We start from the raw sequence: 26527 nt of genomic DNA on the forward strand, positions 1-26527 counted from the left end.
AATCATCAGTGAAAACAAAATTCCAATAAGCTTCTTGTCTGTCTGTGATTTGCACCCCTGTACACACTCCTTATGTGCAAATCCCCCCCCCCCCAAAAATAAAGTCCTTCACGAGAGATGTAGCCAACAAACATTGGTAAATCAAGAACACTTGACATTTTTCAGATTTTTTTTCTTTTCTTCTCCACCATCCTTACACATCTGTGCACCTTCTATCGTACTATCCTTCCAGAAAGAACTTTAAGTGCAACCTCTCCTGCAGATAGTGTCTGGGGTTTTTAGTTACTGACGGTGCTGGAGCTAAGAGATAGTGTCTGCCTTGCATGCTTGATGCCCAGGGTTGACCTGCATGGGAGTGAGAGAGACCTCAGATAGAGACTTCTAATGAAAGGACAAACTGAGGACTGAGCATGGAAAGGTCTGTTGTAGGCAAGAGTTGTGTAGTGCCCTCTTCTCCAAGAAATATAAGTATCTAAAACCATACTGTCCAGTCAACCAATGACCAAGATCTCAAGTCTAAGGTTTACTCTGCTGTCTTCTGTCCTGGCCTCCTGCCTCCGTGTGGTGCCTACAATACGACTTTTGTCCCTACCAGCCTCCCAGCTAATCTATGCAGAGACACATTCCAACAGCTCCCAAAAATGCATGAAACTGCAAACAGTATCAGATCCCAAAAATACCGTATTTTCCTCATATATCAATGATAAAATTCAATTTACGAATTAAACGAAGCAAAATATTAACAATGACTTAGATGGTGATGATGGTGATGATGGTGGTGATGATGGTGATGATGATGATGATGATGATGATGATAAAATGAACAACTAGAGCAACACTATAATAACCTATTTAAAAATCGTAAACTGTTTATTTCTCGAATTTCCCACTTGATATTTTGGGCTCACAAGTAACAGAAGCAATAGAAAGAAAAAAGCAATGATAAGGGACAGGAAAGGGAGAAGCAGAGATGAAGAGATGGCTCAGTGGTTAAGAGCACTGACTGCTCTTCCAGAGATCCTAAGTTCAATTCCCAGCAACCACATGGTGGTTCACAACCATCTGTAATGGGATCTGATGCCCTCTTCTGGTGTGTCTGAAGACAGCTACAATGTACTCACACACGTAACATAAATAAATAAATCTTGGGAGGAAAAAAAAAAGGAAAGGGAAAAGTATCCTGTGTCTTAATCTTCCCATTTAACAGAAAATACAGAAGTAGAGGGCTGGAGAGATGGCTCCCTGGCTAAGACCCTTGATGCCAAGCTTCACAACCTTAGTTCCATCCCAGAACCCACACGGTGGAAAAACCACCTCCTGCAACTTGTGCTCCAACCTCCACATGCATGCCAATACATGCACATATCATATCCCCTCCACTCACAAAATAAATAAATGAAAATGAAACGAACGGAAATTTTCCCAAAGTTGCCTACGTAAAAAGAACCTTAGAATTTTAATTCAGTCCAATCTACCAAAGTCTATCGCCGAAATTCACGACAGATGCCAACTGCTGTCTCTCAACTCTAGTATAAGAGCTATCTCACTGAGCACGTATCTTCCTATGGTTAGAAAGAACTGCTGGGGCTGTACTCCTTGAGGGTAGACTGTAGCCCTCCTTTTACAATTCAGTGAAATAAAATCTCTACAATCAATGAGAACTGTCTTGGTTTGATTAGTGGTGGTGTTTTGATTTTTTGCATAGTGGGGGTGGGGGATAGGAGGTCTAGAACCAAGAGCCTCCTGTATACCAGACAAATACTCTACCACTAGGCCATACTTGCTCTAGCTCCAGAATAGCTTTTTTTTTCTATCTAGTGTCATTTCTGGCTGGTCCACTATCCACACATTTATCAGTCTTCTAATTCAAAGCAAAGGTGACAAAGCTAATTATTCCTAAAAAGACAAAAGATACAGAAGGCCTAGAAATGTTGCATCTTTCTTCTTCCTGAGAGAAAGGTGGCATATGTGAAGTTCCTAACCAATGCTTTCTCTCTCAGCTGCTGAGAGCTGCAGTATCAAGCAGACTTGTAATACAGAAAGGACTGAAAAAGTGACAGAACTCAGCCCAGTGAGAGCATCCTGTGAACCCCGAGTTTGAGGTGAGGCTGGGCAAAACAGTGAGAACCCCATTTCAGGAAGAAAAAAATTAGGCAGGATGGCTTAATACTATAATCCCAATACTGGGAGGCTGAAGAAAGGGGGTCACCTTGAGTTTTAAGCCAGTGTGAGGTACACAGTAAGCTCCAGGCCACTGTGGACTCTGTCCAGACAAAGAGATGTATGTATGCTAAGACACAGGTTGCATTTCTGTTGTGAGAGGGAGATATGAAAGAGAGAGATCGGCTGCTCTGATCTACGACTTACCACTGACAGGGGGAAGGTTCTGCACACCCTCAGCTGAACAGGAATGGGAAACACCTATCCAGAGGAAGGAAACGTAGAAAGCAGGTGATTCTAGCTTTGTTACTGTGTCCCTGTAAAACTGTGGTGAGACTCAAAAGAAACAGGAAGTGAAGTTCAAGAAGGTTGTAAACTCCAAGGGTTTTGTGTTGTTGTGGAACTCTGTAGACTAGGCTGGCCTTGAACTCACAGAGACCCACCTGCCTCTGCCTCCAAAGTGCTGTGATTAAAGGCATGTGCCACCAACTGCCCTGTAAACTCTTGAGTTTTAAGGCCAGAAATGTTGGGTTAAAGTGGACAGACAACACCAAAAATAGTGCCCTGAAATCCAAGTACCATCTTTAGTAAGACAAGAGTTTACTTTTTTAAGATTTATTTTTGGTCTACAGATCAAGTTCCAGGACAGCCAGGGCTACAAAGAGAAATCCTGTCTCAAAACAGAACAAAAAATAGAAACAAAGATTTATTGTACGTGCATCAGGGTTTTACACCATGTATGTGCCTGGTGCCCATAGAGACAAAGGGAGCATCAGATCCTCCCTCTTTCACCCCCCAATGTATTTTTTAAGCACCAAATTTCCAAGTTATCATACTGAAAATTTTCTAGCAAAGAATGGAAAATAGAAATAACTCATAATTCACTCCTACCTACTTTAAAACTTGGAAATATCTGATGCTCTTTTTACATAAAAGCTATCCTTACTCTTCTGTTTTGGTAAAATATTAAAACCATTTTCAGAGACTGTTTTCTCTGAGGCATCGTCTCACTGTGTAATCCACAGCAGGCTGTCTCATGTTCAGGCCTGTCTCAAGCCTGTGGAGTCCTGCAGTTACAAGCAGGGACCTCCACCATGCTGCCTCACGATTCCAATCCCCCAACCTTGCTTCTTAAAATTAGAATGTCTGGTTGCCAACATAAAGAGACTTTACCTCCATGGCTAGCAGAGACAGCCAACAGTTTAGAGACTCAGTGCTATTCGTGTCAAGAACATGAGCAGTAATCACGGCTCTGGGTGCTAAGTGTCACACAAAGTAAGGCCTTTACTGCCATTTCCTCCCTTCGTGTTTTCAACTGATTACTCTTGCCTGCCTCAATTACTTTAACAATCCATGTTAAAACTTCGCTAGATGCCTGCATGAGAACAGAACACAAGGTATTACATGCAAACCAGTACCATGGTTTAGAATTAAAAAAATTGATTAAAAAAAATTCTTTAAGCCTAATGGTTCAGTTAACCTCTTGGAAGGGCTAACAAGATGCGTTTATTTGAGTTTGAGGCCAGCCTGAGCTACAGAATGAGAATCTATTGGGGAGAATATAAATGAGTATCTATCATTGAGAAATAAGATGCAAACTTCCCATACTGACCCTCTAAACATGATTTGTATTTAAATCTTCACTATAGTTATAAGCTCCTCAACTTCAAAAACGTACCAAAAGAAAGTTTCTAAAAACAACAGGATCTGAACAGGGCCAGAACACTTATTTTAAGACCCTTCCAGCACTAATGTGTAATTCACACTGAAGCCATAATTACAAACTCAACTTTATAATAGAGGTTGCAAAAATATCACTAGAGTTTGCTATATTTAAGAGAAAAACACTCACTGTATAACGGTAAGAGTATTAAATTAAAGTACATCGTGCTCTGGAAGGAGCATATCGGCAGAGAACTAGTGTGGGCTGGGAGAGACTTTTCATGCCATAAATGCCATCTTTTTAGTCTTATGAATTTAATACCATGAGTATATATGAACTATAACAGTTCCTCTTAAATAGTTAATAACCTAATTTATTATGTTGACATTACATATAAAATCCTTAGCAAGAAACAGCCAATGAAATGCTAAATAATGTGATGATAATTTTTAAATAACCACAAAATAAAGGACAATCAAAGCCCAAAAAATGGCATTTGCTGCCAATCCTGACTAGTTGAGTTTGATCCCTGAGACCCACATCTAAAAGGAAAGAGCCATGTCTCCCAAGTTGGCCTCTGACCTGTGTGTGCACACTGTGACATGCTTACACCTCACCTAAATGGACAAACAAAATGTAATAGAATAATCATTTCCTCTATTTCAAATAATACACCCAAACTTACTTCCAGTATGACTGCTGCAAACTTACACATGACCTAAAAGTAAAGTCTGTTTCAAGTGGCAGAATACTAAGGTCTCCTAAACTATGAAATATACATGCAATTGTCTCTCATTTAAAATAATAATAATAATAATGGTACTGGGAGGCAGAGGCAGGTAAGCTACAGGCCAGCCAAAGCTATATACTGAGACCCTGTGTCAAAAACTAAAACATGAGCCCCACAGTACTCAGTAGTAGGAGGCAAGCCTGCTCTACAGAGTGAGTCCAAAGACAGCCAAAAAATACAGAGAAACTATGTCTCAAAAACAAAAGGCAAAACAAACAAATAAACAAAAACCATGAAATAAATAGAAACAATAATAAAAGCTGGGCATGGTGATGGGTGCTCATAATCCCAGGGCTGGGAAGCTGACACAAGTGGGCCCTAGCTCCAGCCAGTCCATCCTGGGGATCCCCAGAGCAGCAAGGGATTGTGTCTGAAAAAACAAGTAGATCTCACTAAGAAATAAAAGCCAAGTCCTCTGGCCTTCACATGAAGGCACCCATGTACAACTGCACATATTCTCTCTCTCTCTCTCTCTCTCTCTCTCTCTCTCTCTCTCTCTCTCTCTCTCACACACACACACACACACACACACACACACACACACACACACACACACGCTCATTCTCTTTGTTCCTCACATACACACCCATAAATACATACATATATACATAGATATATACATAAATACATAGATAAGAAATAAAATTAGACAAGAGACTAAGAAGTTGGCTCAGGGAGTAAAGGATTTGCTGGCTAACTATGAGAACCAAAGTTCAGATTTCCAGACCCGAATAAGAGCCTGATGCAGTAACTTGTGCACTCTAACCCCAGCACCCCGACAGGAGATGGAATGTAGCTGGTCTTTTCTACTTTGTGGGTTCTTCTTTTTCCCACCCTTCAACCTCCCAGTTTCACTCCATCACTAAATAGAAGAGAAAGAAGGAGGGAAGGGAAGGAGGGAGGCAGAGAGGGAGGGAGAGAGAGAGAGAGAGAGAGAGGGAGAGGGAGAGGGAGAGGAAGAGAGAGAGACAGAGACAGAGACAGAGAGACAGAGAGAAGAAAGGAACGAGAGAGCAGACAACCAACCTCCCTAAACAACCAACAACCCACTCCAACTCTCAGAACCCTAGCATCTATGTACCCTCTGAAAAGTTCCCAGAATTCCAAGTGCAATTCACAGCATCACAGAAACTATCTGCAGCTGACAAAACCACACTTCTGCTAAGGAATAGGGCAAATCATAGTAAGATGCTGTGACACTTCGAAGCAGCCTCACTTCCTATATCTGGGGTTAAAATGAAAACATAATATTCTGTGTTTTTTAAAGAGAGCAAAATTCCAAAATTCTCAAAAAAATGTCACAATGGAAGGCAGGACTGCAGTGTCCAGGCCGACTACTTTGCTATATGTCACAATGAGCAAGACTGTTCCCAACAAGGTGGAAGGCTAAGTCTGACCCCAGAAATAAGAACAAAAAAACCGAAATCAAACCAAACTAAGAGAAAACATTATTAAAAAAGATATCCAAACTTCAATTCTACCATATTTATTCAGAGTCTTATAAAGTCCTTTCCTACAAGAAAAAGTGCCAGTCTTCTAAAAGTGACAATCTTCTAATGGTGCTCAGAAAACACAAGAGCATTGCATCCAAGATGAATGATGTAATCAATTTGTTCTAAGAAAGGAGTATTCTTGAAAACAAGCTTGAAAGTTTCTTTCCTGTTAGTTTAATGGGATCTACTCCCACTGGTGAGCACATCTACCCAATTAGAAAAGGCTGAATTTAGTAGCCAGGAGTGGTAATGCTTTCCTGTAATCCCAGCCTTTGGGATGTGGAGGTAGCAGGATCTGGTCAAGGGTAACCTTGGCTACATGAGTCCTTATCAGAAAAATAAAACAGAGGTGAGAAGTAGACTAGAGAGATATCTCAGTGGCTGAGATTGAAACTCCTCGGGCTGGAGAGATGGCTCCGTGGTTAAGAGCACTGTCTGCCCTTCCAGAGGTCCTGAGTTCAAATCCCAGAAACCACATGGTGGCTCACAACCATCTGTAATGAGATCTGATGCCCTCTTCTGGTGTGTCTGAGCTACAGTGTACTCATATAATAAAATAAATCTTTTTAAAAAAATTAAAAAAAAGATTGAAACTGCTCTTGCAGAGAACCCAAGTTCAGTTCCCAGCAGACACATCAGGTGACTTGAAACCAGCTGTACTCCAGCACTGTGGGATCTGATGCCTCATGTCTCCATGGGAACCTAAACTCCTGTGCACATAACTCTCTCTCACACATACCACATACCTAAAAATCTTTTTTAAATTTCACAATTTAAAAATATTTTTTTATTTTATGTATATGAACATTTTTGCCTGATGTATGTTTGTATAGCAAGTGCCTGTCTGGTACCGAAAAGGACGTCAGAAACCCTGGAACTGGAATTAAAAATGGCTGTGAGCCACATACCAGAGTATAAGCTGGTGCTGTACAAGAACAAGTGTAGTCAGGTGTCGAGGGATGCACACCTTTAACCCAGCCCTCAAGAGGCAAAGGCAGGCAAATCTCTTTGAGTCTGAGGACAGTGTAGTCTACACAGTGAGTCCTAGGACAACCAGAGCCACATAGGTTGAGGTTCAGGGGACTGGGGGCAGGGGGACGACACACAAGGAACAACAAGTGCTCTTACAGAGCTATTTCTACAGCAATGTGATCTAAATTTTTTTAAAAGAAACTGAACATAATCTCTTAAGTGTCCCTGTGTATTCTAACCTATGAAACAGAGTAACACCAAGTCTATATTAGAATAAAAGAATGAGTTGCCTTTTAACAATATATTATAAATTGGGCTAATGGAGCTAACGGTTTCTACAGAGGGCAGAAATGGTTCCCTTCTTTGTGAGGAGGAGGGGACTTTTGAAAACTTTCAGGAAAACCACTGACCAGCAGTGACCTTATACCCACTTGTTTTAACAAGGAAGCATCCCTGTGACAATGCTGAACTGCCCCTATCAAAACTCTGCAAGTCATGCATGGTTTATACAACATGTTCCATGTCTTAATATTTATTTGCTTGTTTTCACGTGTAGATGTGTGTGCCTGAATGCATGTATGTGTGCCGTGTATATGCAGAAACCCCTGAGATCAAAAGAAAGTACTGGATCCCTAGAGCTGGAATTGCAAATGGCTGAGCAGCAGTGCCTGCTCTTTAACCACTGAGCCATCTCTCTACCCCCATATATTTTTATTTTACTGACAAGTCCAGTGAAAGTCTGTATTTGTAACACTGAGTTACATCATTAATTTTTTTCTTTGGATTTTAAGTTTCAAACTGAGTATCTTCTGTTCAGTATTTCTACTGTCTTTGTGGTTCCGTCTTTACCACAATACATGATGTCATGTACGCCCACCACTGCATGTATGTAGATTGTCAGCGGGCTTTGCAGGAATCAATTCTCTCCTTCCACCACAGGGGTCCCAGGAAGCAAGTGCCCTTACCAGCTCACAGGCCCTTCTGAGTTTTAAACAGTCTGCTCTGTAGCTTTGGTACACTTTACAACCAAGATTATCTCGTACTTGTACTAATCCTACTGCCTCAGATTCTCAAGTGTTGGGATTACAAGTGTAAACTCCCATTTCGTGCTAGACTTTTCAAGACAGGGCAATTATCTGAACAATATAGTCTATATGAGCAGGAGGCAGAGAGAAGGAGCAAACAGGCATTTTCTAATAATGTCATCCTCTTAATTACATTTTATTTTAAAAAATAAATTTTAAATAAATTCAAACTCTTTGAAAGCAAAGACTTGTATTTCTTTTTCTCCCAATCTCAAAGCTCTATCTCCTGCACTGGGCACCATGCCCAACACATAAAGCATCCATTCTGTATTTACCAAATGTATCCATCTGTGCCAAAGGTATAAAGGTAGGCCCGATGGTTCAGCAGTATGACCTGAAGACATGAGCTCTATCCCCACCGTGAACTGAGAGAACAGACTCCTGAAAGTTATTCTCTGAACACTACAGACATACCAGGGCCTGCATACTTCTGATTTCACATACAACCATACACACACACACACAATAATAATAAGTTTTAAAAAGTTTTAGTTATGAAGGTGAGCTGGAGAGATGGCTCGGCAGTTAAGAGCATATACTAATCTTGCAATAGACCAGGGTTTGGTTCCCAGCACCCACTTACGACATCACCCCAATTCCAGGGGATTCGATGTCTCTGGCCTTCTTAGACATATGCACATACCCACACAAAGACATAAACATACACATAATTAAAAAAAAAAAAAAAATAGGGGCTGGTGTTTCGGTAAATAAAGAGCACTGGCTTCCAGAGGTCCTGGGTTCAATTCCCAGCAACCACATGGTGGCTCACAACCATCTGTAATGGGATCTGATGCCCTCTTCTGGTGTGTCTGAGGACAGCGACAGTGTACTCATATACATAACTTTAAAAATAGCCCATCAAAATGGCTCAGTGGGTAAAGGCATTTGTACCAAGTCTGACCTAAGTTCAATCTCCTGAGTCCACAGGGTAAAAGGAGGAAACTGACTCACTTCCACATGCATGTCACAGCACACACATGCTCATATGATTGTGCACACACAAAAATATACACTATAAATAAAATAATTAATGAATATAAACAAATAAAAAGCCAAGCCAAGCATTTGAGGCCATTCTACAGAGTGAGTTCCAGAACAACCAGGGCTACACAAAGAAACCCTGTCTCAGGAAAATAAATAAATAAACTAAATGTAGTTTCCATCTGCAATCTCAGCACCTGAAAGGGAAAGACAGAAAGACTGCTTAAGTTTAAAGCCTACCTGATCTACACAGCAAGTTCTAACCCATGCAGGGATACACAGAAAGATTCTGTCTGTAAAATATATATGGAAGTATATCTCAGTGGTAAAGAGCTTACTTAGAATGTTGCAAGTCCTGGGTTCAATTTCCAATTTTCAATGGGGGTGGCTGGGTGTAAAGTGTTTGGGGACCTGAATTCAATCCCTAGATCTCTGTGAAAATACCCAACATGGTGGTGTGTGCTAATAATTTGAACACTGGGAAGGTGAAGCCAGGAAGATTTCCTGGGGCTCAGCAGCCAACCAGTCAGCTAATTGGTAAGCTCAAGCCAATGAAAGACCTTGTCTGGGGGAGGTACATGGTATTCCTCAGAATGGCAACTGAGGTTATTCTCTGTCTCATGAACCCATGTGCATCCACACATACAAGAACACATGCATACACAGATACTTATACTTCTTTTAAGTAAAAATAGGACTAGAGGTATAGCTTAGGAAGATTGTTCGCCTAGTATGCTGGGTTCCATCCCCAATATAGTCAAGAAAAAAACAGCCTAAAACTACTAACCTTTTATTAAATTAGCATGGTGCAAGGTACCCTATACACAAATCAATATATAAGTTCCAAAACACTACTTTCCCCAATGAAATGGAGTCAGACACCAAGAAAAATTTAAATTTAAATATTTTCAGTTCCAAAAACACTGTCAAGATGTACACACTGAATTAATCCAGTCTATCATGTTGGCCCAGGAGAGATCAGATTCAACTTCCCAGATATGCTACCAACATGTGGTTGAAAACTATGAGCTGAGAGTTTACACTTCCAGTCTAGCTTGCTGCCAATAATGCTCTAAGGAGGCCAGCAAGATGGCTCAGCCGCTAAAAGGTGCTTGCTGCCAAGTCTGATGACTTGAGTTTGACCTGGGAATCCATACAATGAAAGGACAAAACTGACTCTTGAATGTTATCTTCCGGTCTCCATATCTACACTGAGACAGGGCAACCACAGATGTATCTCTCTCTCTCTCTCTCTCTCTCTCTCTCTCTCACACACACACACACACACACACACTCACACACACACACACACACACACGTTCTCTAAGACTAACAGAGGTTTAAAAAAAAAATCCCCCAGGTTCTTTCCCTCAAATTTTTAATGGAGTGCAATGAAAGTAACAGAATGCTATGTCACCAATTTGAAGGGGTAGGGGGACAAAGATTAAAAAACACTGGCTTTAAAATGTGAAAATCTTGCTAAACATGGTGTCACAGTCTTTCATCCCAGAACTAGGGAGGCAAAAAGAAGTGTATTTCTGTGAGTTCTAGGCTAGCCTGGTCTACATAGTGAGGTCCAAGACAGCCAGGGCTATAGATAGAGATCCTGTCTCAAAATAAATGAGTAGAGAGAGTTGGGGGGGGGGGCACAGCCAGGCATTATCTTGGTTCTAAACTAGCTACTGCTTACACGGTAACTTGAGACAAATCACATCTCTGAAACTTAAACAAAATTATTGAAATAATACATATTTTGTAAGTATTAACAAATTTTTAAATAATACATATTTGTAAAATAGTAACAAAATTGAGGGGTACCCTGGGACTATCTGGAGGAAAGATGAGCTATTTCCTAAAGTTCTTTAAAAGTTAGAATTGAATGGATGATGTTTTTCAGTGTATGTAGAGTAATAAGCATGATAATTACAACATAAAGCAGGGAAGATAATAGATCTTACATAGCATAAGGTTTCTACATTCCCCTTAAAGTGGCAAAATAGTAATTCTAAGTACACAGAGGAAAAAAAGAAAGAAAGAAAACATAAGTCAATCATAAAATGGTAACCCAAAAGCTATCAGTATCAATCATTGCATTAAACGTAAATGGCCTAAATACTGGAAGACACGTCAGAATGGTTAAAAGAAAACCTGGCTACACACTATCTAAAACGTATAAGAGGTAAAAGTAAAAGCAAAATCGCACAGCTCTATTCAGAATCACAAATAAACTAGAAATAGCAAATCTTCAGGAGTGAAGGATTAACTGTGGCACACCTGTGAGATGCAATAGCCTGGCGATTGATAACAATGCACACAGGATAGGTTAATGTCTAAGGCATTCATCTGAGTAAAGGAAGCCAGTTTCAGAAGATCCCATTCCTATCACACTAGAAAAAGGAAGACTAGAACAGATCAGTGGTCACCACCTATTGGAGATGGGGCAGTATGACAAAGCTCTGTGGGACGGAACTGATGAAATCCTAGTTAGTGATAGTGACTTCCTACATGCGCTAAAGCTCACTGAACTGTACACCAGAAAAACCTATGATTAACTTTAAAACATATTTTTAAATTAGGAGCGTCCGTGTGAAAATGTGTGTGCTGCTGCTCACAGATGCGAGGCATCCCCTGGAGCTGGAGTTAGAGGCTACCCTGTAGCATGTGAGCTAACCCCACGTGGGTGCTGGGAACGGAACTCTGGACTTCTGGAAGAGCAGTCGCCCTTAACCACTGAGCATCCATCTCTCCAAAACCCCATACATTACTTTTTTTTTTTTAAGTAAAAGTATCTGGCTAATTTCCATCGGTCCTTCCAGACTATGATTTAATGAATAAGGTCAAAAGGAAAACAAGTGAGAACGCCAGATCCTGCTAGCATAAAAGTCACTACTGAAAAGAACTTCCTCATTTACTGCACAAAATATACAAAGCAAACCCAAACTTCGGAAATTTCTTCTCAGAAGAGGCTAAGCAAACCAGTGATTCAGATCCAAAATCTGTATGTTTTTAAACATGCCTGTTGAATGGCTCCTCTTGTCTGTTTCTATATTTCAGGCTTTTCAAGACGCTGCCAATTTCTCCTGGCTGAGTGCCACTTTGGGGTTTACTCAACTTACAAGTATCCCTTTATGCGTACCTCATACTCTCGGGTCTTTGGGCAGCCCTAAGGAGGACTCTGCATAAGCAATGGCCTTTGCAAGGAGCCGGCAAGACGCGGGGCCGCTCCGCACGCGCTCTCACTAGCCCCAAAGTCTACCGACGCGGAGGTGAGGAGGCTCTGCTCGGCGTCCGGGAGGCGAGCCTGGGGCTCCCGGGCCCCCCTACATCCCGTCGCCCGGAGACGCTCCGCAGGTCCCGCGGCGCCTCTTGGAGCGCACCTCGGCCGTCGCGGGGGCCGCTGGAGCGCGCCCGCCCCCGCGCACCCCCGGGAGGCCTGAAGGAAGAGTGAGGACCGCCGCCCCGCCGCATTCCCAACCAGCCCTCCCGGCGGACACCGCCGCGGGTCCAGTGCCCTACGGGAAGCGCCGGCAGGGGGCTCACCTTGAGTTGAGACTTGGAGACCTTGCCGCTGCGGTCCAGGTCGAGCGCGGTGAAGGCGTGCCAGATGGCTTTGAGCAGATCGTCTTTCAAGCCCCCCATGGCCGCGGCCGCGCTGCCCCAGCGGACCTCGTCAGTCCGGTCGGCCCCTCCGCGCCTCTGCCTCCAGCAGTAGCTCCACAGACGACGCTGCCCGCCGTGCGGTCACCTGACCGCTGCAGACCCCGCCCTCCAGAGGACACGCCCCCTCTGGTCCCGCCTCCTCCATCTCACCAGCCAGCGCCTGGAATACCCTCAATCCACTAACCCGTAGGTAAACACCAAGCTAAGTGCTTGTGGTGGGTTTCCGCACCAACTCGGGTCATTTTCCAAGCTCGCATGCGCTTCCAAAGAAAAGTCCACCATCCCGAAGAACAGGCAAGATTGAAGTGATCAGCCTCTGCGGCCTCAGCAGGAGTCTCGCTGTTATTAAAGAAGCCTTGGTTGAGTCCTGGGATGGAGTCACCGTCTCAAGAGGCCAGACAAGACGCCGAAAAATGACCAGGCAGAGCCTAGAATGCTCGGTCCCAAATCAGGAAGGATGAAGGAGACAGAAACAAAAATGAAAACTGAGAAGGCGATTCGTGCACTTTGCAAATGTGCAGTGATGGTCCTTTGCAGTGGCCTCTGGGGGCACAGCAACAAGTTTTAAGAAGAGTTAAGAAGTCAATGATGGGCTGATAAGATAGCTCCACAGATAAAAGCCCTTGATGCCAAACCTAACGACTTTAGGTTCCATCTCCTAAACCCACATAGTGGAATGAGAACTGCAAGTCGTCTCCCGACTTGGACTGCATGCCCACACACCCACACGGAGTAAATAAATGTGTAAGAAGAAGTTGATACACCCAACAACATTTTCTTTCTAACCCCAGTCCTTGAGAATGAGTTCACATCTTAGGAAGAGCTTCACGGAGGTGAGGTTGTTGTCGCTGGTGGATTGTGCCAGCATGAATAGAAATCATGCAAATCACTCCATCTATTTTACTAATGGGAATGGTTGGCCCACTTAAAAGAACCAATCTAGACCGAGAGAATGGCTAAAAGAAAAAGGAATGGGGATTTTAGGTTGGATAGATGGTTGTTTAGTTTATTTGCTAATATTACAAATAAGAACCACCACACCCTGTTCCTAAATTTTTAAATCCAGCCCTGAGTGTCATTCACTGTCACTTACTCAATGTCTTACTAATTTCTCGAGTCCATCCTATGTCCATCCTATGTAACTGGGAATGAAGCCATTAAATGAAGATCAATAGGCATGAGTCATTTTGGGATCAGTTGGGAAGACGTCTGGTTACTACACAGGTGAGGGCAGAATCTTGGTTTTCCCATTCATTCATCTATGAATAAATATGAAGTTTCATTTCCTTGCCTGTAAAATGGAATGGAGTACTATTATTCTTCTGGAGTACTATTAGATAACATGATATTTTAAGGATTAACATGATAAAATAACACGAGGCTTAAATGAAAAGCCAAGGTGGCACACACTGTCACAATATGGGCTCCTATAAAGGGATTTGTCCTATGGCAATTTAGCCAAACTATAATTTAGTTCCCTAAAATTCCACAAGCCCCTTCCCCTTTTTGACACAGTATTTCACTGTGTAGCTTAGCTAGGGGCGGAACTTCCTGTATGGACAAGGACCTGGCTGGTCTCCTACTCATCACCCTTTTGCCTGCCTCTGGAGTGGTAAAATTAAAAGTATACACCACCCCACCGGAAATTTTTTTTCTTTGTGTGCGTGTGCTTTGTGTGTACAGGTGTCTGAGGAGGCCGTAAGAGGGTATCATATATCCCGGAAGCTGCAGCTATAGGCAGTTGTGAGCTGTCATCATGGTACTGGGAACCGAACTCAGATCAACTACAAGAACAGTACACGCTCTTAACCACTGAGCCACCTGACCAGGCCTCGCATGGAGCACATTTTAAGTTCTAGCACTCAGGAGACTGAAACAAGATCATCATCAAATTCAGGGATAGCTGGAGCGACATCGTGAGTTCAGGGGCTGTCTGAGCTGTACAGAAAGACCCTACCTCAGTCAAGCCTCTTGAGTGCATTGGGGTCCTTGAACTTCTTTTTGGTCTCCCCTTTGGTGGGGATGTAGGTTTTCATTTCTCTTTCATAACAAACCTTGTCAGCCTTTGCCCTATCTTCAAATTCCCCCTTTTCTTTAGCAGACATGGTCTTCCACCTCTCTGAGCACTTCTTGGAGAACTCCGAGAAGTTGACAGAAGCATCTGGGTTCTTCTTGTGCTCCTCCCGGCAGGTTTGCATGAAGAATGAATATGAGGACATTTTGCTTCCCGGCTTCTTAGGATCTCCTTTGCCCGTATTTAGCTGATTTTCCTCCTCGAGGCACAGAGTCGCCCAGTGCCTGTCTGGCTCTGGATTTTCCCAGTGCCATCTCTATGGAGCTCAATAAACTGCCTATGCCACTTATTTTAATCTACTTTCTGCCATGTGGCTAGTTACCTGTGCTCAGGTACCAAGCACTAGACTACTCACATCTTCCCAGGGAATGCCTGACTCTACCCCAGAATTCTTTCTACCTCCCAGAGGTCCCACCTTCTTTTCTACCCTTTCCTACAGGCTGTAGGTTTCTTAATTGACAGGTTATGTGTCCATACAACACACAAGACAGTCTCTCTACAGGGTTGAAAGAAGAAAGTAAGGAAAAGAAAGAATAAAGCTGGTATTAGTGTCAGCCCCAAAATTCACATACTGAAGTCCTAACCCCCAATACTTCAGAATAAGATCACATTTGTGAGATAGGGTCCTTTGAGAGATAATTCCGATCCAATATGATTGGTGTCCTCATAAAAAAGCCAAATTTGAGCACAAACATGCACATGGGGAGAGCACGGTGCCAACAAGAAGGCAGGCATCAGAGTCCTGCATGCTAAGGGATGCTTAGGAGTACGAGCAAACAGCCAGCAGCTGATAGAAGACATGGAACAGTCTTCCTCTCAGTCTTTAGATAGAGCCAAGCCTGCCAACAACTTCCCATCACCCACACCCACCATCACTACCCATTCCATTCCCCCCCAGGCCCCACCTTTTTCTTCCAACACCCAAATATAAATCCCTCTTGCTTAATGCTGCCACTGTGGCTTAAAGTACTCATCCTGGGATATTTTGTTACAATGCTTCTAGAAGCAAACTAATACAGTTGTATTAAAGATGACTCCTGTTACATAGTGACAGAAAGCTCAGCAGCACTGTTGCCTGAAGTTACAAAAGTTAAAATGGAGGCTGTCCAGATGGCTCCGTGGGTAAAAGCATTTGCCATCAAGGGTTTAATCAGAGTTTGAATCACATGCTGAAAGGAAAGAATCAACTCCAGAAAGTTGTCCTCTGTTGGTCCAAATATTTACCATGGTATATGTGTGCCCACACACACACATACTAGTGTACACACATGCACCAAATAAATAAATGTAATTTTTTTTCCAAAAGGAGCTCTGGCAAAGTTTTATTAAAGGAAAACTTTGTTTACTTCTCAGCAGTCTGCTCTGGCTTCTAATATCAGAGTCACCTGGGGCGATGACAGCCAGAGTGCACACTGTAGTATTTCCCACACGTTGTGCCCAATTCAGTATTATTGTCACTGTAGTGATGACACCTGTTTTAGCCAACATGGCATAGTATTCTATCTCAGATTTCCTCAAAGCTGGGCAGTTGTTGACGAGGACAACCAACTTCACTTTGCCTCGTCTGATCATCTTCAGAGTCTGTTTGTACCCCAGCACATACTTTCCACTTTTCATAACAAGCTGGAGCCTGGAGTTGATCGACTCCAGAGACATTTTCATCCTCTTTGCGGCCACCATCTTCTTGCCTTATGTGAGGGACAACCCCCAACCAAGATCGGCTGCCAAAATGGGTGCCTACAAAAAGGCATAAATGTAATTTTTTAAAGTTTAAAAATAGAAAGGAAACTGGAAAGTGTTGTCACACACCTTTAACCTGGGCATTGGGGAGAAAGATCCCTGTGAGTTTGGGCCAACCTGGGCTACAAAGCTAGTTCCAAGATAACCAAGACTACCCAAAGAAATTCTATCTTGAAAAAACTAATTTAATTAATTAAATAATTAATTAATTCGATAATTATTAAGGTTAATTTTAATTAATTAAGTTTATTGGTTTGTGTATGGTTTATAATAACTTAGTTTATTATATAATTAAGTAATATTCAATGGGTGGTTGATTGAATAATTAATAAAATTAATTATTTAATTGATTGATTAGATCAAACAGAATATGCTAATTTAAAAATATTTTCAGAGGATTTGAACACAGACATGTACCCTGTATGAATGGACAGTGCTAGGCATAGACTATATCCCTGTGACTTATTGACCAGGAAGACCCAGTGTACCTTCTCCACAAACAAAATAGACTATGACTATTACTCTTGGTTGCCCACTAGAAGTCGACTGCAAAATCCTATTACTGTAGCTCTGTTGCTGCAGAACAGAAATCAAGCTGGAACTAATCTGAAAGTTTCCTCCCTGTTCATTGACTTCATAGTGCCAGCAGGTATGCAGGCTTCTGGGGAACAAAGCCACCGGGATAGTACTTAGCAGCAAACCTTGCATCTTAGTTTTATTGCTTTGAAAAGACACCATGACCAAGACAACTTATAGAAGAAAGAACTTTACTCAAGGCTTGCTTGCAGTTTGTAAGGGTTAGTTCATGATCTTCACAGCAGGAAACATGGTGGCAAACAGTCAGGCATGGCTTTGGAGGAGCAGCTGAGAGCTCACATCTGATCTGTAAGTTGCAGACAAAGATGGAGCCTGGTATGGGTTTTGAAATCTCCAAGCTCACCTCCAGTGACACACCTCCTCCAACAAGATCACACCTCCTAATCCTTCCCAAACAGTTCCACTAACAAGGGGCCAAACATTTGAACATATGAACCTATGAGGGCCATTCTTATTCAGAACACCACACCCTGTATTCTCCAATACTGACCTGTCAGGTAAGAGAATGGTCTTGTAGGTTCAGTGAGAGGCCTTGCCTCAGTACACAAAGTGGAGAATGATCACAAAAGGCAGCTGACATCAACTTCTGGCCTTCACGTGTGTGCAAACACACACACACACACACACACACACACACACACACCCCACATACACATGAAAAAGAAGAAGCCAAGAACTTGCCAGTTCAGAAACAAAGCTGCCTCTAATCCTTAGTCTTTGCCAGCAAAAGACAAAAGCCTCCCCAAGGAGGAAATGGTCAAATACTAAAGACTAGATGTGCTGGCACATTTCACAGAAAGCACAGCCTCTGGGTAAAAATAGTCTGATTTTTCTCAACACAGGGAACAGCTCTAAGACTAAAGAGCACCCTCCTAATTAGAAAACAAAGCTCCGAGGAACCTGAAGTTTCATCTCAGAACTCCAACTCCAAATCCAAGAAAGAGAAAAGAATGTGTTTTTAGAGACTTTATGGTGTGGCTTCTTGTCTGATAGAGTGAACCTCGACACTATTACTTGAAAACTCACTGAGGAACTTTTGGTTTTGTGTTTGTCTTAAAGTTTATTAATTTCATTTTATGTGCAAGGGTGTTTTGTGGGCATGTATGTATGTCCATCACGTGCCCAAAGATATCAGAATAGGGTGTTGAATCCTGTAGCAGTAATGGGCTAAACAGCTTTATGCTCCGTGGGTCGCACTCCCAGCCACCTGCCAGAGCCCTCTGGATTCACAAATGAAAGGCACATACACAAACACACACGTGCGCGTCAGTTAATTTTTGACATGCTGTAACTGGCTCAAAGGTTGGATGCTCCTAAACCTTCCCCTGCTAGCGAACGCTGCCTTCCTGTACTCCTGAGACTCCCAAACCTTCCCCTGCTACCCCAATTGGGGAAGTGGCTAACGACCACTTATCCAAATTCTTACATGGCTGGTTAGCTTTCTCTCCTGCAGCTCTTACGTCCCATTCTTCTCCCCCAATCATAGTGATCTCCTCTCTTCCTTTCTCCTAGTGCTAGCCCTCGAAAATCTAAAAGTCCATCTTAGTCTACCTGCCCAGCCATTGGCTCCTTATTGACCAATCAAAAAACATCTGGACCTTCAGCATTTGGATAGCAGATTCCCGATGTTGGGGGCTGGATTAATTCAAAGCATTGGAACCAATCCCCAACAGAACCCTCTGGAACTGGAGTTATAGTTGGTTAACACCATGTGGAGGCTTGGAACCGAACCTAGTTCCTCTAGCTACTAAAGCAGCAAACTCTCTTAACCACTGAGCCATCTCTCCAGCCCCTTTCATTGTGCTTTTAAGTTACTTTTATTGGTAAAAGCACCATCAGTTTGGACTGAAAACAACAGGGATTTTACTCAAAAAAAAAAAAAAAAGTCCCAGGGTACCCATACCCAGTATACAATGAGGAGGGTGGGCAGGCTGAGAAAGCAACAGGTTTGCAAACACAGACTATCTCCTCAGAAAATATCTTCTTAGCTATTCTTCATGTCTAAAGGTGGTGTCAACGGACCAAAGAACATAACCAAGAATCTCCTGTAACAAGACTGGGCATTAATCAAAGACCTAGAGTCTGGACGAGTTTCAGAATATGTACGGACAAATGACTACTGTATGTCTCATGTCCTTTTCTTCTCCTTCCTGTTTTGAATGGAATTGTTTAATGTTATTTGGTTCTTATATCACCACTGCATATCTGTCAGTGTTCAAAAACAGGCTTTGCTGCTTATCCTTAGAAAAATCTACTTTTTAATATTTGTAATTATGTTATGTGGGGAGGGGGCTCATGCACGTATGTGCAAGTGACCGTGGAAGCCAGCGGTCTGGATTCCTTAGAGCTAGAGTTGCAGGCAGTGTGAGCCACTCCAGTGTGAGCTCTTTACAGCTGAACCACTCTCCAGCCCCTAGAAAGACCTGTTAATGGGGCTAGTGAGATGTCTCAACAGGTAAAAGCTTGACACCTGAGCTCCATTCCAGGATCCGTATGGTGGAAGGAGAGAACCAAGCCCTGGAGGTTATCCTCCAACCTCCACGTGGTGCTGTGGCCCACTTGTGACCACCAACATAAATGGTCAAGTGCACACACTAAATAAACACAATACAAGGTCTATTTAAAACAATAGCCTTTGGCTAGCAACCGAGAACTTTGATTTGTCGACTGCATTAGTGATTTTTCTCCTTGTTGCTTCCAACACCAGTCTGCCTTTTTTGCTTCCTGGTAAATGTTCCCTCCTGCTCCTGCTGCTGCTTCTGCTGCTGCTGCTGCTGCTGCTGCTGCTGCTGCTGCTGCTGCTCCTGCTCCTGCTGCTCCTGCTGCTGCTGCTCCTGATGCTCCTGCTGCTGCTGCTGCTGCTGCTGCTGCTGCTGCTGCTGCTGCTGCTGCTGCTGCTGCTCCTGCTGCTCCTGCTGCTGCTGCTCCTGCTGCTCCTGCTGCTCCTGCTGCTCCTGCTGCTGCTGCTCCTGCTGCTCCTGCTGCTGCTGTTGCTGCTGCTGCTCCTTCCCCTTCCTGCCATAATAGACTATAAACCACAAACCAACATAAATCCTTCCTGCATTAAGTTACTTCTTGTTGGTTATTTGGCTTCAGCAATCAACATATCCATATCTCTCAGAACTCTCACTCTGGGCTGTTCCTCTCAGGATCATGTTGCCATGATATAAGAAGCTAAGTCATATAGAAAGGCTCTGTGGAGGGAAGGGATAGAAGCCTATCCCCATGTTTCAGCCACACTAGCCCAGACATCACGTGTGTGAAGATGTCTAGGAAGCCCCAGACACAACAACTGCTGGTAGGCAAGCTCTCCCTGCCATCTCTGGCTCTCTGAGCCAACCCAGGTAATCCTCAGACTCTGGGAAGCAAAGACAGTCACCGCATGCTACTGTGCCCAGTCCTCTGAGTTGCTGGATGATGACTGGGTTTTGCCACTGTTTGGGGTTGGGTGATTAAATTGCATTAGATAAAACTTCTAGGTCATAAAACTAATCTTTGTGAGAGAGGTCATTTGTGCTTTTACAACAGACCAGTTGGTATACACACACACACACACACACACACACACACACACACACTGTCGCTGTCCTCAGACACACCAGAAGAAGGTGTCAGATCCCATTACAGATAGTTGTGAGCCACCGTGTGGTTGCTGGGATTTGAACTCAGAACCTCTGGAAGAGCAGTCAGTGCTCCTAACCACTGAGCCATCTCTCCAGCCTCCCACACCCCCCCCCCCATTGATTTCTATGTTATCTTAGGGCCAGGCCAATCCTGACTCCCAAGGCATTATGTCTACCCCAGGTATTCTCCCTAGACCCCTGTCTTGAGCATTGCTTCTAAGTCAACAAGATCCCATCTGACAAATGAAGCCACGTGAACTTTGTAAAGAGCTTCAGTGTAAGCACATCTTAACCTTTGTTGTACTCACAGGGCTGAGTTGTAACCTGAAAACTTTTTTCCAAAATTGTGGTCTGCTTAAATATGTCAAAAATACACAAGCTGATGTCAGACTCTCAAAGTATTGGCCCAACGCTCGGTACCAAAAAATTGTGTGGAACTGGGTTTTGTTCTTGTCCTTTTGAGGAAAAGGAACTTGAGTCCTCTGAAGAGCAGCCAGTGCCCTTAACCACTGAGATATCTTTCCAGCACCACACCTGGTCTTTATCTTTGAGGTAAGGCATCCCTCTGTCCCCAAACTTACAGGTTCAAATGACCCTTCTCCTTCAGCCTCTAAAGTAATGAATCCACAAACACCTTCCATTGCACCTAACTTTGAATTTTGGTAGCAATAAGAAGGTGAAGATAAGATCTCATTAACCCAGACTGACGTAAAGCTTCCTATGTAGCCAAAGATGACCCCAAACTCTTGATCTAACTGCCTTCATCTCCCAAGAATTAGGATCACAAGCATGGGACACCAAGCTGCAAGTGAAATATTTCTAAGTTAGCTTTTAGGTTTCGCTCTTGGTTTCATTTGTTTGTTTGTTTTGTTTTGTTTTTAGGGTTCTTGAGTATCCAAGGCTGACCTCAAACTCACTTTGTATAAGAGGATGACCTTCTGCTTCCACTTGTGTGAACACTGGGGTTATAGTCATCACCATGCAGGGCTCAAGCACCGCTGAGGATGGAGCCCAGCGCTTACTGCATGATAGGCGATCATTCTACCAACTGAGCGACATCCTTGGCCTGAGTTAGTTTTGTCTGCACGGTCTTTGGTCTTGTACTCAGGACTAGCTTAGTTTTTTTAAGTGTCACAGATAAGTAGTATTCCCCCTCCTAGGTCCCCATTCCCTGTAATTCTGTCTTTCCTGTTACCTGCTAGAGTGTCAGGGTTGATAAGACAGTCTACACATGAGCACGGTGGTCTATTGGAGACAAGGAATCGATCATGAGTTTGAATAGCAAAGAATGAGCCACAGTTACCTGGGCCATAGACGGGAGCCGAGACTTCTAAGCAGAAAAGCCATCTGAAAAGAGGAGAGGCAGTGTGACCAGACAGGGAAGATGAGCACAAGGGAGGTGGGGATAAAATGGGGGGACTGACATCAAATCTTAATAAGCTAGGAGCACCAGGCCCCTTGTTAGTATTATAGAATGCTTGTCTCCCCCTAAAGGCCTGAAATACCCTGTAATCAGTGGCCACAATCTGGCAACCGGAAACAGAAATGCTGAGTGTCTATGACAGGAGTTGGCAGGTGTCGACTGACACCCTGTCCCTGACACTGGGAACCTCAACTGATAACACCCTCATCCTGCCATGAACCGGAAACTTTCCCGGGGAGGCCAGGAGACTTCTGGTCCTAGAGGAAGGTTCACAGCCCTTCTCAGGATTTAGAATAAGCCTCAAGAAACTCTGCCAGCCCCCATGCTCAACTGGTGGGATATCCTCTCTGCCTTGTAGGGTTATTTTATGGTGATGGATGAATAAGATAGTAACGGCTGGGCCATTGAGATGGCTCAGTGGGTAAAGAGCCTGCTCCCAAGCCTGATGACCAGAGTTCAACTCCTGAATCTCGAGTGGTAGAAGGGGACACACAACTCCCAAAGATGTTCTCTGACCTGCAAATGCAGCCACAGCACAAACACATTTAAAATATAATTTTTTCATAAAGGTAACAGCTGCCATCCAGATGGTGGAGTATATCTGTAATCCCAGCACTCAGGAAGCCAAAGCAAGGGGATTGAGCCTCCAAGGCCAATGTGGGCGATCTAGATATAGATAGTCCTTTCCTCAAAACTAACAGCTGTGAAAGCAAAGGCACTGTCTATGTGGAAGGGGCCAGACTGAGAGGAGAGAGAAGGCACTAAGATAGAGGGGTCTGTTCTCTTCGGTTTGTAGGTTGTAGATTTTTGTTGCTGTGATTGTTTTTGTTTGCTGTTGTTGTTGCTGCTGTTGTTTGCTCATTTGGTATTTTGAAACAGGGTCTTTGATAACCCTGACTAGCTATTACTCATAGCCCAGGGTGACCTCAGGCTTTTAGTGATCCTCCTGCCTCAGTCTCCCAAGTCTGGAGTATACTCCCAAGTTCTGATAGCAAATACACAGCTCCTATAGCAAGTACACAAGTTTCTACAACAAGAACTCATGCCTTGGGGTTGGCTGTTTCATTCAAGATGGAGAAGTGTCTAAATCACGCCTATAAATAACGGGAAAGTGAAAGTGAAGCAGGACAGACCACCAAAGACCTGGGAGTCACCTGGTGCTGTATGCTAAGTTCCAGTGTAACGGCCTTCCCGAAACCAAGGTCAGGTGTGCATTGCCAGAAGGAAGAAAACGCACGCCAGCTCAGTTCCCTGAGGACAGAAGGAAGGACAGTCAGCAAAAGCTTATCAGAGGTGAGGGCTGAGCTTTGAGAGTTTGTAAAAGGTCACGTATGGCCGCAGAGAAGAAGGAAGGACATTCAGTATGAGGGACCAAGTTGCGTGTGCAGAGGTATGGGAGAAGAAACTGCAACAAAAAGTGTGAAAGCTGAAAGAGAGGGATGCAGAACAGAACAGTATTCAGACTGAGGGGTGTTTGGTTGGTTGGTTGGCTGGCTGTTTTTGGTTTTGCAGGCAGAATGACATTTTCAGCAGATGCTCAGTCTATACCCAGGCAAACCTACAACAAACATCTTACCTAATGGTGTAAAAATGAAAACTTTTTCTGTAAGGTCAGGGCCAAGGCAAGGTTACCTGCTGCCTTAGTTAGGGTTTTACTGCTGTGAACAGACACCATGACCAAAGCAACTCTTATAAGGATAATATTTAATTGAGGCTACTTACAGGTTCAGAGATTTGGTCCATTGTCATCAAGGTAGAAACATGGCAGCATCCAGGCAGGCATGGTGCAGGACGAGCTGAGAGTTCTACATCTTCATCTGAAGGCTGCTAGCAAAATACTGACCTCCAGGCAGCTAGGATGATGTTCTTAGAGCCCACACCCACAGTGACACACCTACTCCAACAAGACCACACCTCCCAACAGTGCCACTCCCTGAGCCAAGCATATTCAAACCATAACATCTGCCACTGTCACTTCTACTCTGGATAGTAGTAGACAACAATAATGCAGTCAAAACTTACTTAGAGGGACTGAAGAAATATCTTAGTGGTTAAGAAAACTTGTTGCCAAGTACCCAGGTTCAGGTCCCAGCACCCACATAGTGGCTTATAATCATAAGGAACTCCAATTTCAAGAGAACTGATACCCTCTTCTGACATCCATGGGCACCAGGAATGTATGTGGGATTCATAACATATATGAAGACAAAGCATTCATAGACATAAAAAAATAACTCAGAGAGGGTGAGGAAGTAGCTCAGTAGGTAGAGTAGCATGCAGAAAGCCCTGGGTTTCAACCCATCACTGCCCTAACCCAGCAAGGTGAAATATGCCTGTAATGCTGGTCTCTTCACATAGGGAAGCAGAAAGATCCAAAATTTGAGGTCCTACTCAGATACTCAGTGAGTTTGAGGTCAACCTGGGATACATGAGACCCTGTCTCAAGAAAAAACAAAAGCAAAGGAGAAAAAAAAAAAAAACTAATGTATGCCAAGGACGAGCCTTGTCTTAGTCTGGGGTGGGGAAGTACTAAGGAAGGGGTATTTGGCAGCAGCAGAAGAAGTTACAAGTCAGTGATGGGGTGCAAGCTGACAGCTCTGTAGTCTGCTTAAGATGGCCCTCTAGACAACTCTCTGATGGTGATAGCTCTTGCTTGAGACAGCTCTGTGCTCTTGATAGATTTCTAGATAACTCTTGGGTTTTCCCACCGAAGTCAGAAAACCTACTAGAAAAAAAATCTTGGGTCTTCTAATCAAAGTCAGAAAACTCACCAGACAAATCCCAAAAGAACTGCAATAGCTCTCTAGACAGCTCATCTCTTGAAAAACAAAGTTCAGTCTTTTATTTACATTTCAATTCAATTATTTACACAAATTCCCTTTTGATTATCCCACAAATCAGCTTTTTCTGACCTAAGCCCCTTAATTAAAGACAGGAAAGTACATTTTTTAACATAGCAAATTAGTTCAGATATCTGCCTGCCTTTGTAAGCACAAACAATAAACTAGCTGAGTGGGATCCCATCCTGATACCACCACTCCCTAAATCTTTTTATCTCCTTCCCTAATATCTTTCTGACATGCTGGCTCATTAGTGCAGCTGCCCCTGTTCCTTTAGGTCTGTGAAGCCCTTCACAAATTTATATCATATCCATATATGTTCCACAGTTGAAATTTTCTGTTTATATATTCTTGAACTCTTGTGTTCAGAGTTCTTTCCCATAGCCCTAAGGACCATCCTGAAGGTCACAGCATTACTATTTTGCTGAGGAACACTTTCTTGCCTCCCAGACTCATGCTATTTCTAATTATCATGGAGTCATTAACATGGAGTCATTGACAGGGAGGACATTACCCCAAAGGAGGAACATAAAGTAAAATATATACATTTTTACACAAACAAGCCTTCTGCCTATAACAAGCATCAACACTTATGAAGGCTCATGCTCTGATGGGATGGGAACTATGACACACTGTTCCTTCTGCAGCGATGCAGGATCCAGACTCAGCAAATTTAGAAGCTAAGCAATGAATGGTAGCACATGTCTTAAATCCCAGCATTCAGGAAATAGAGGCAGAAGATCTCTGTGAGCTCAAGGTCAGTGTGGTTTACAGAACTAGTTCCAGGACAGCCAGGGCTACACAAAGAAATCCTGTCTTTAATAACCCAAAAAAATTAATTTAGAAATATGTTTGGTGGCACATGCCTGTCATCCCAGTACTTGGGAGGTGGAGGCAGGAATCTCACACATACACACACACACACACAATGGAAATAAATTACAGAAATCTAATTTTAAAAAATTTTGTATCATGCAGGCAATGTGGGCACAAACATTTAATCCTAGCACTGGGGAGACAGAAATAGGTGGATCTTTAGGGGTTCAAGGCTAGCCTGGTCTACAGAGTAAGTTCCAAGACAACCAAGGGTACATAGTGAAACCCTATCTCAAAAACAAAACAAACATTTTATCAAAACAAAGCATCAGGACCAGTAAAATTTAAGGGTACAGCTCAGGAAGCCTGAGGAACCCAAGTTCAGTCTTACTATAGACATGGCCAAAGGAGAGAATTGACTCCTGCAAATTGTGTTTGGGTACTTACACTGTGGCACGCACAACCTACATACAAAATAAATCAATGAATATTTTTTAAAGTCAGCATCAGGCCTGGAAAGTTGGCTCTGTGGCTAAGAGTACTTCCTGCTCTTGCTGAGGACCTGAATTCAGTTCCCAGCACAGAGCTCACAGCTGCTCCTGATTCT

The 26527-nt window shown here is 43.2% G+C and overlaps 1 protein-coding gene and 1 pseudogene across 2 annotated transcripts in view; both read right to left on the reverse strand.

Annotated features, from left to right (window-relative positions):
• SWAP70 (switching B cell complex subunit SWAP70) overlaps positions 1 to 12812 on the reverse strand; it is a 56207-nt gene extending 43395 nt beyond the window's left edge. The window contains exon 1 of the mRNA XM_080912018.1: positions 12688 to 12812. Coding sequence (XP_080768144.1) covers positions 12688 to 12786 — 99 coding nt within the window. The 5' untranslated portion in view covers positions 12787 to 12812. The remainder of the gene's footprint in view (positions 1 to 12687) is intronic.
• A 3411-nt stretch (positions 12813 to 16223) lies between these two features.
• LOC308416900 (large ribosomal subunit protein eL30-like) lies at positions 16224 to 16561 on the reverse strand (annotated as a pseudogene). The gene has a single exon. The product of its transcript is annotated as a large ribosomal subunit protein eL30-like (transcript).
• Between the last annotated feature and the right edge of the window lie 9966 nt (positions 16562 to 26527).

The sequence above is a fragment of the Micromys minutus genome (genome assembly GCF_963924665.1).
Source record: "Micromys minutus genome assembly, chromosome: 2".
In the NCBI taxonomy this organism is placed as follows: Eukaryota; Metazoa; Chordata; class Mammalia; order Rodentia; family Muridae; genus Micromys; species Micromys minutus.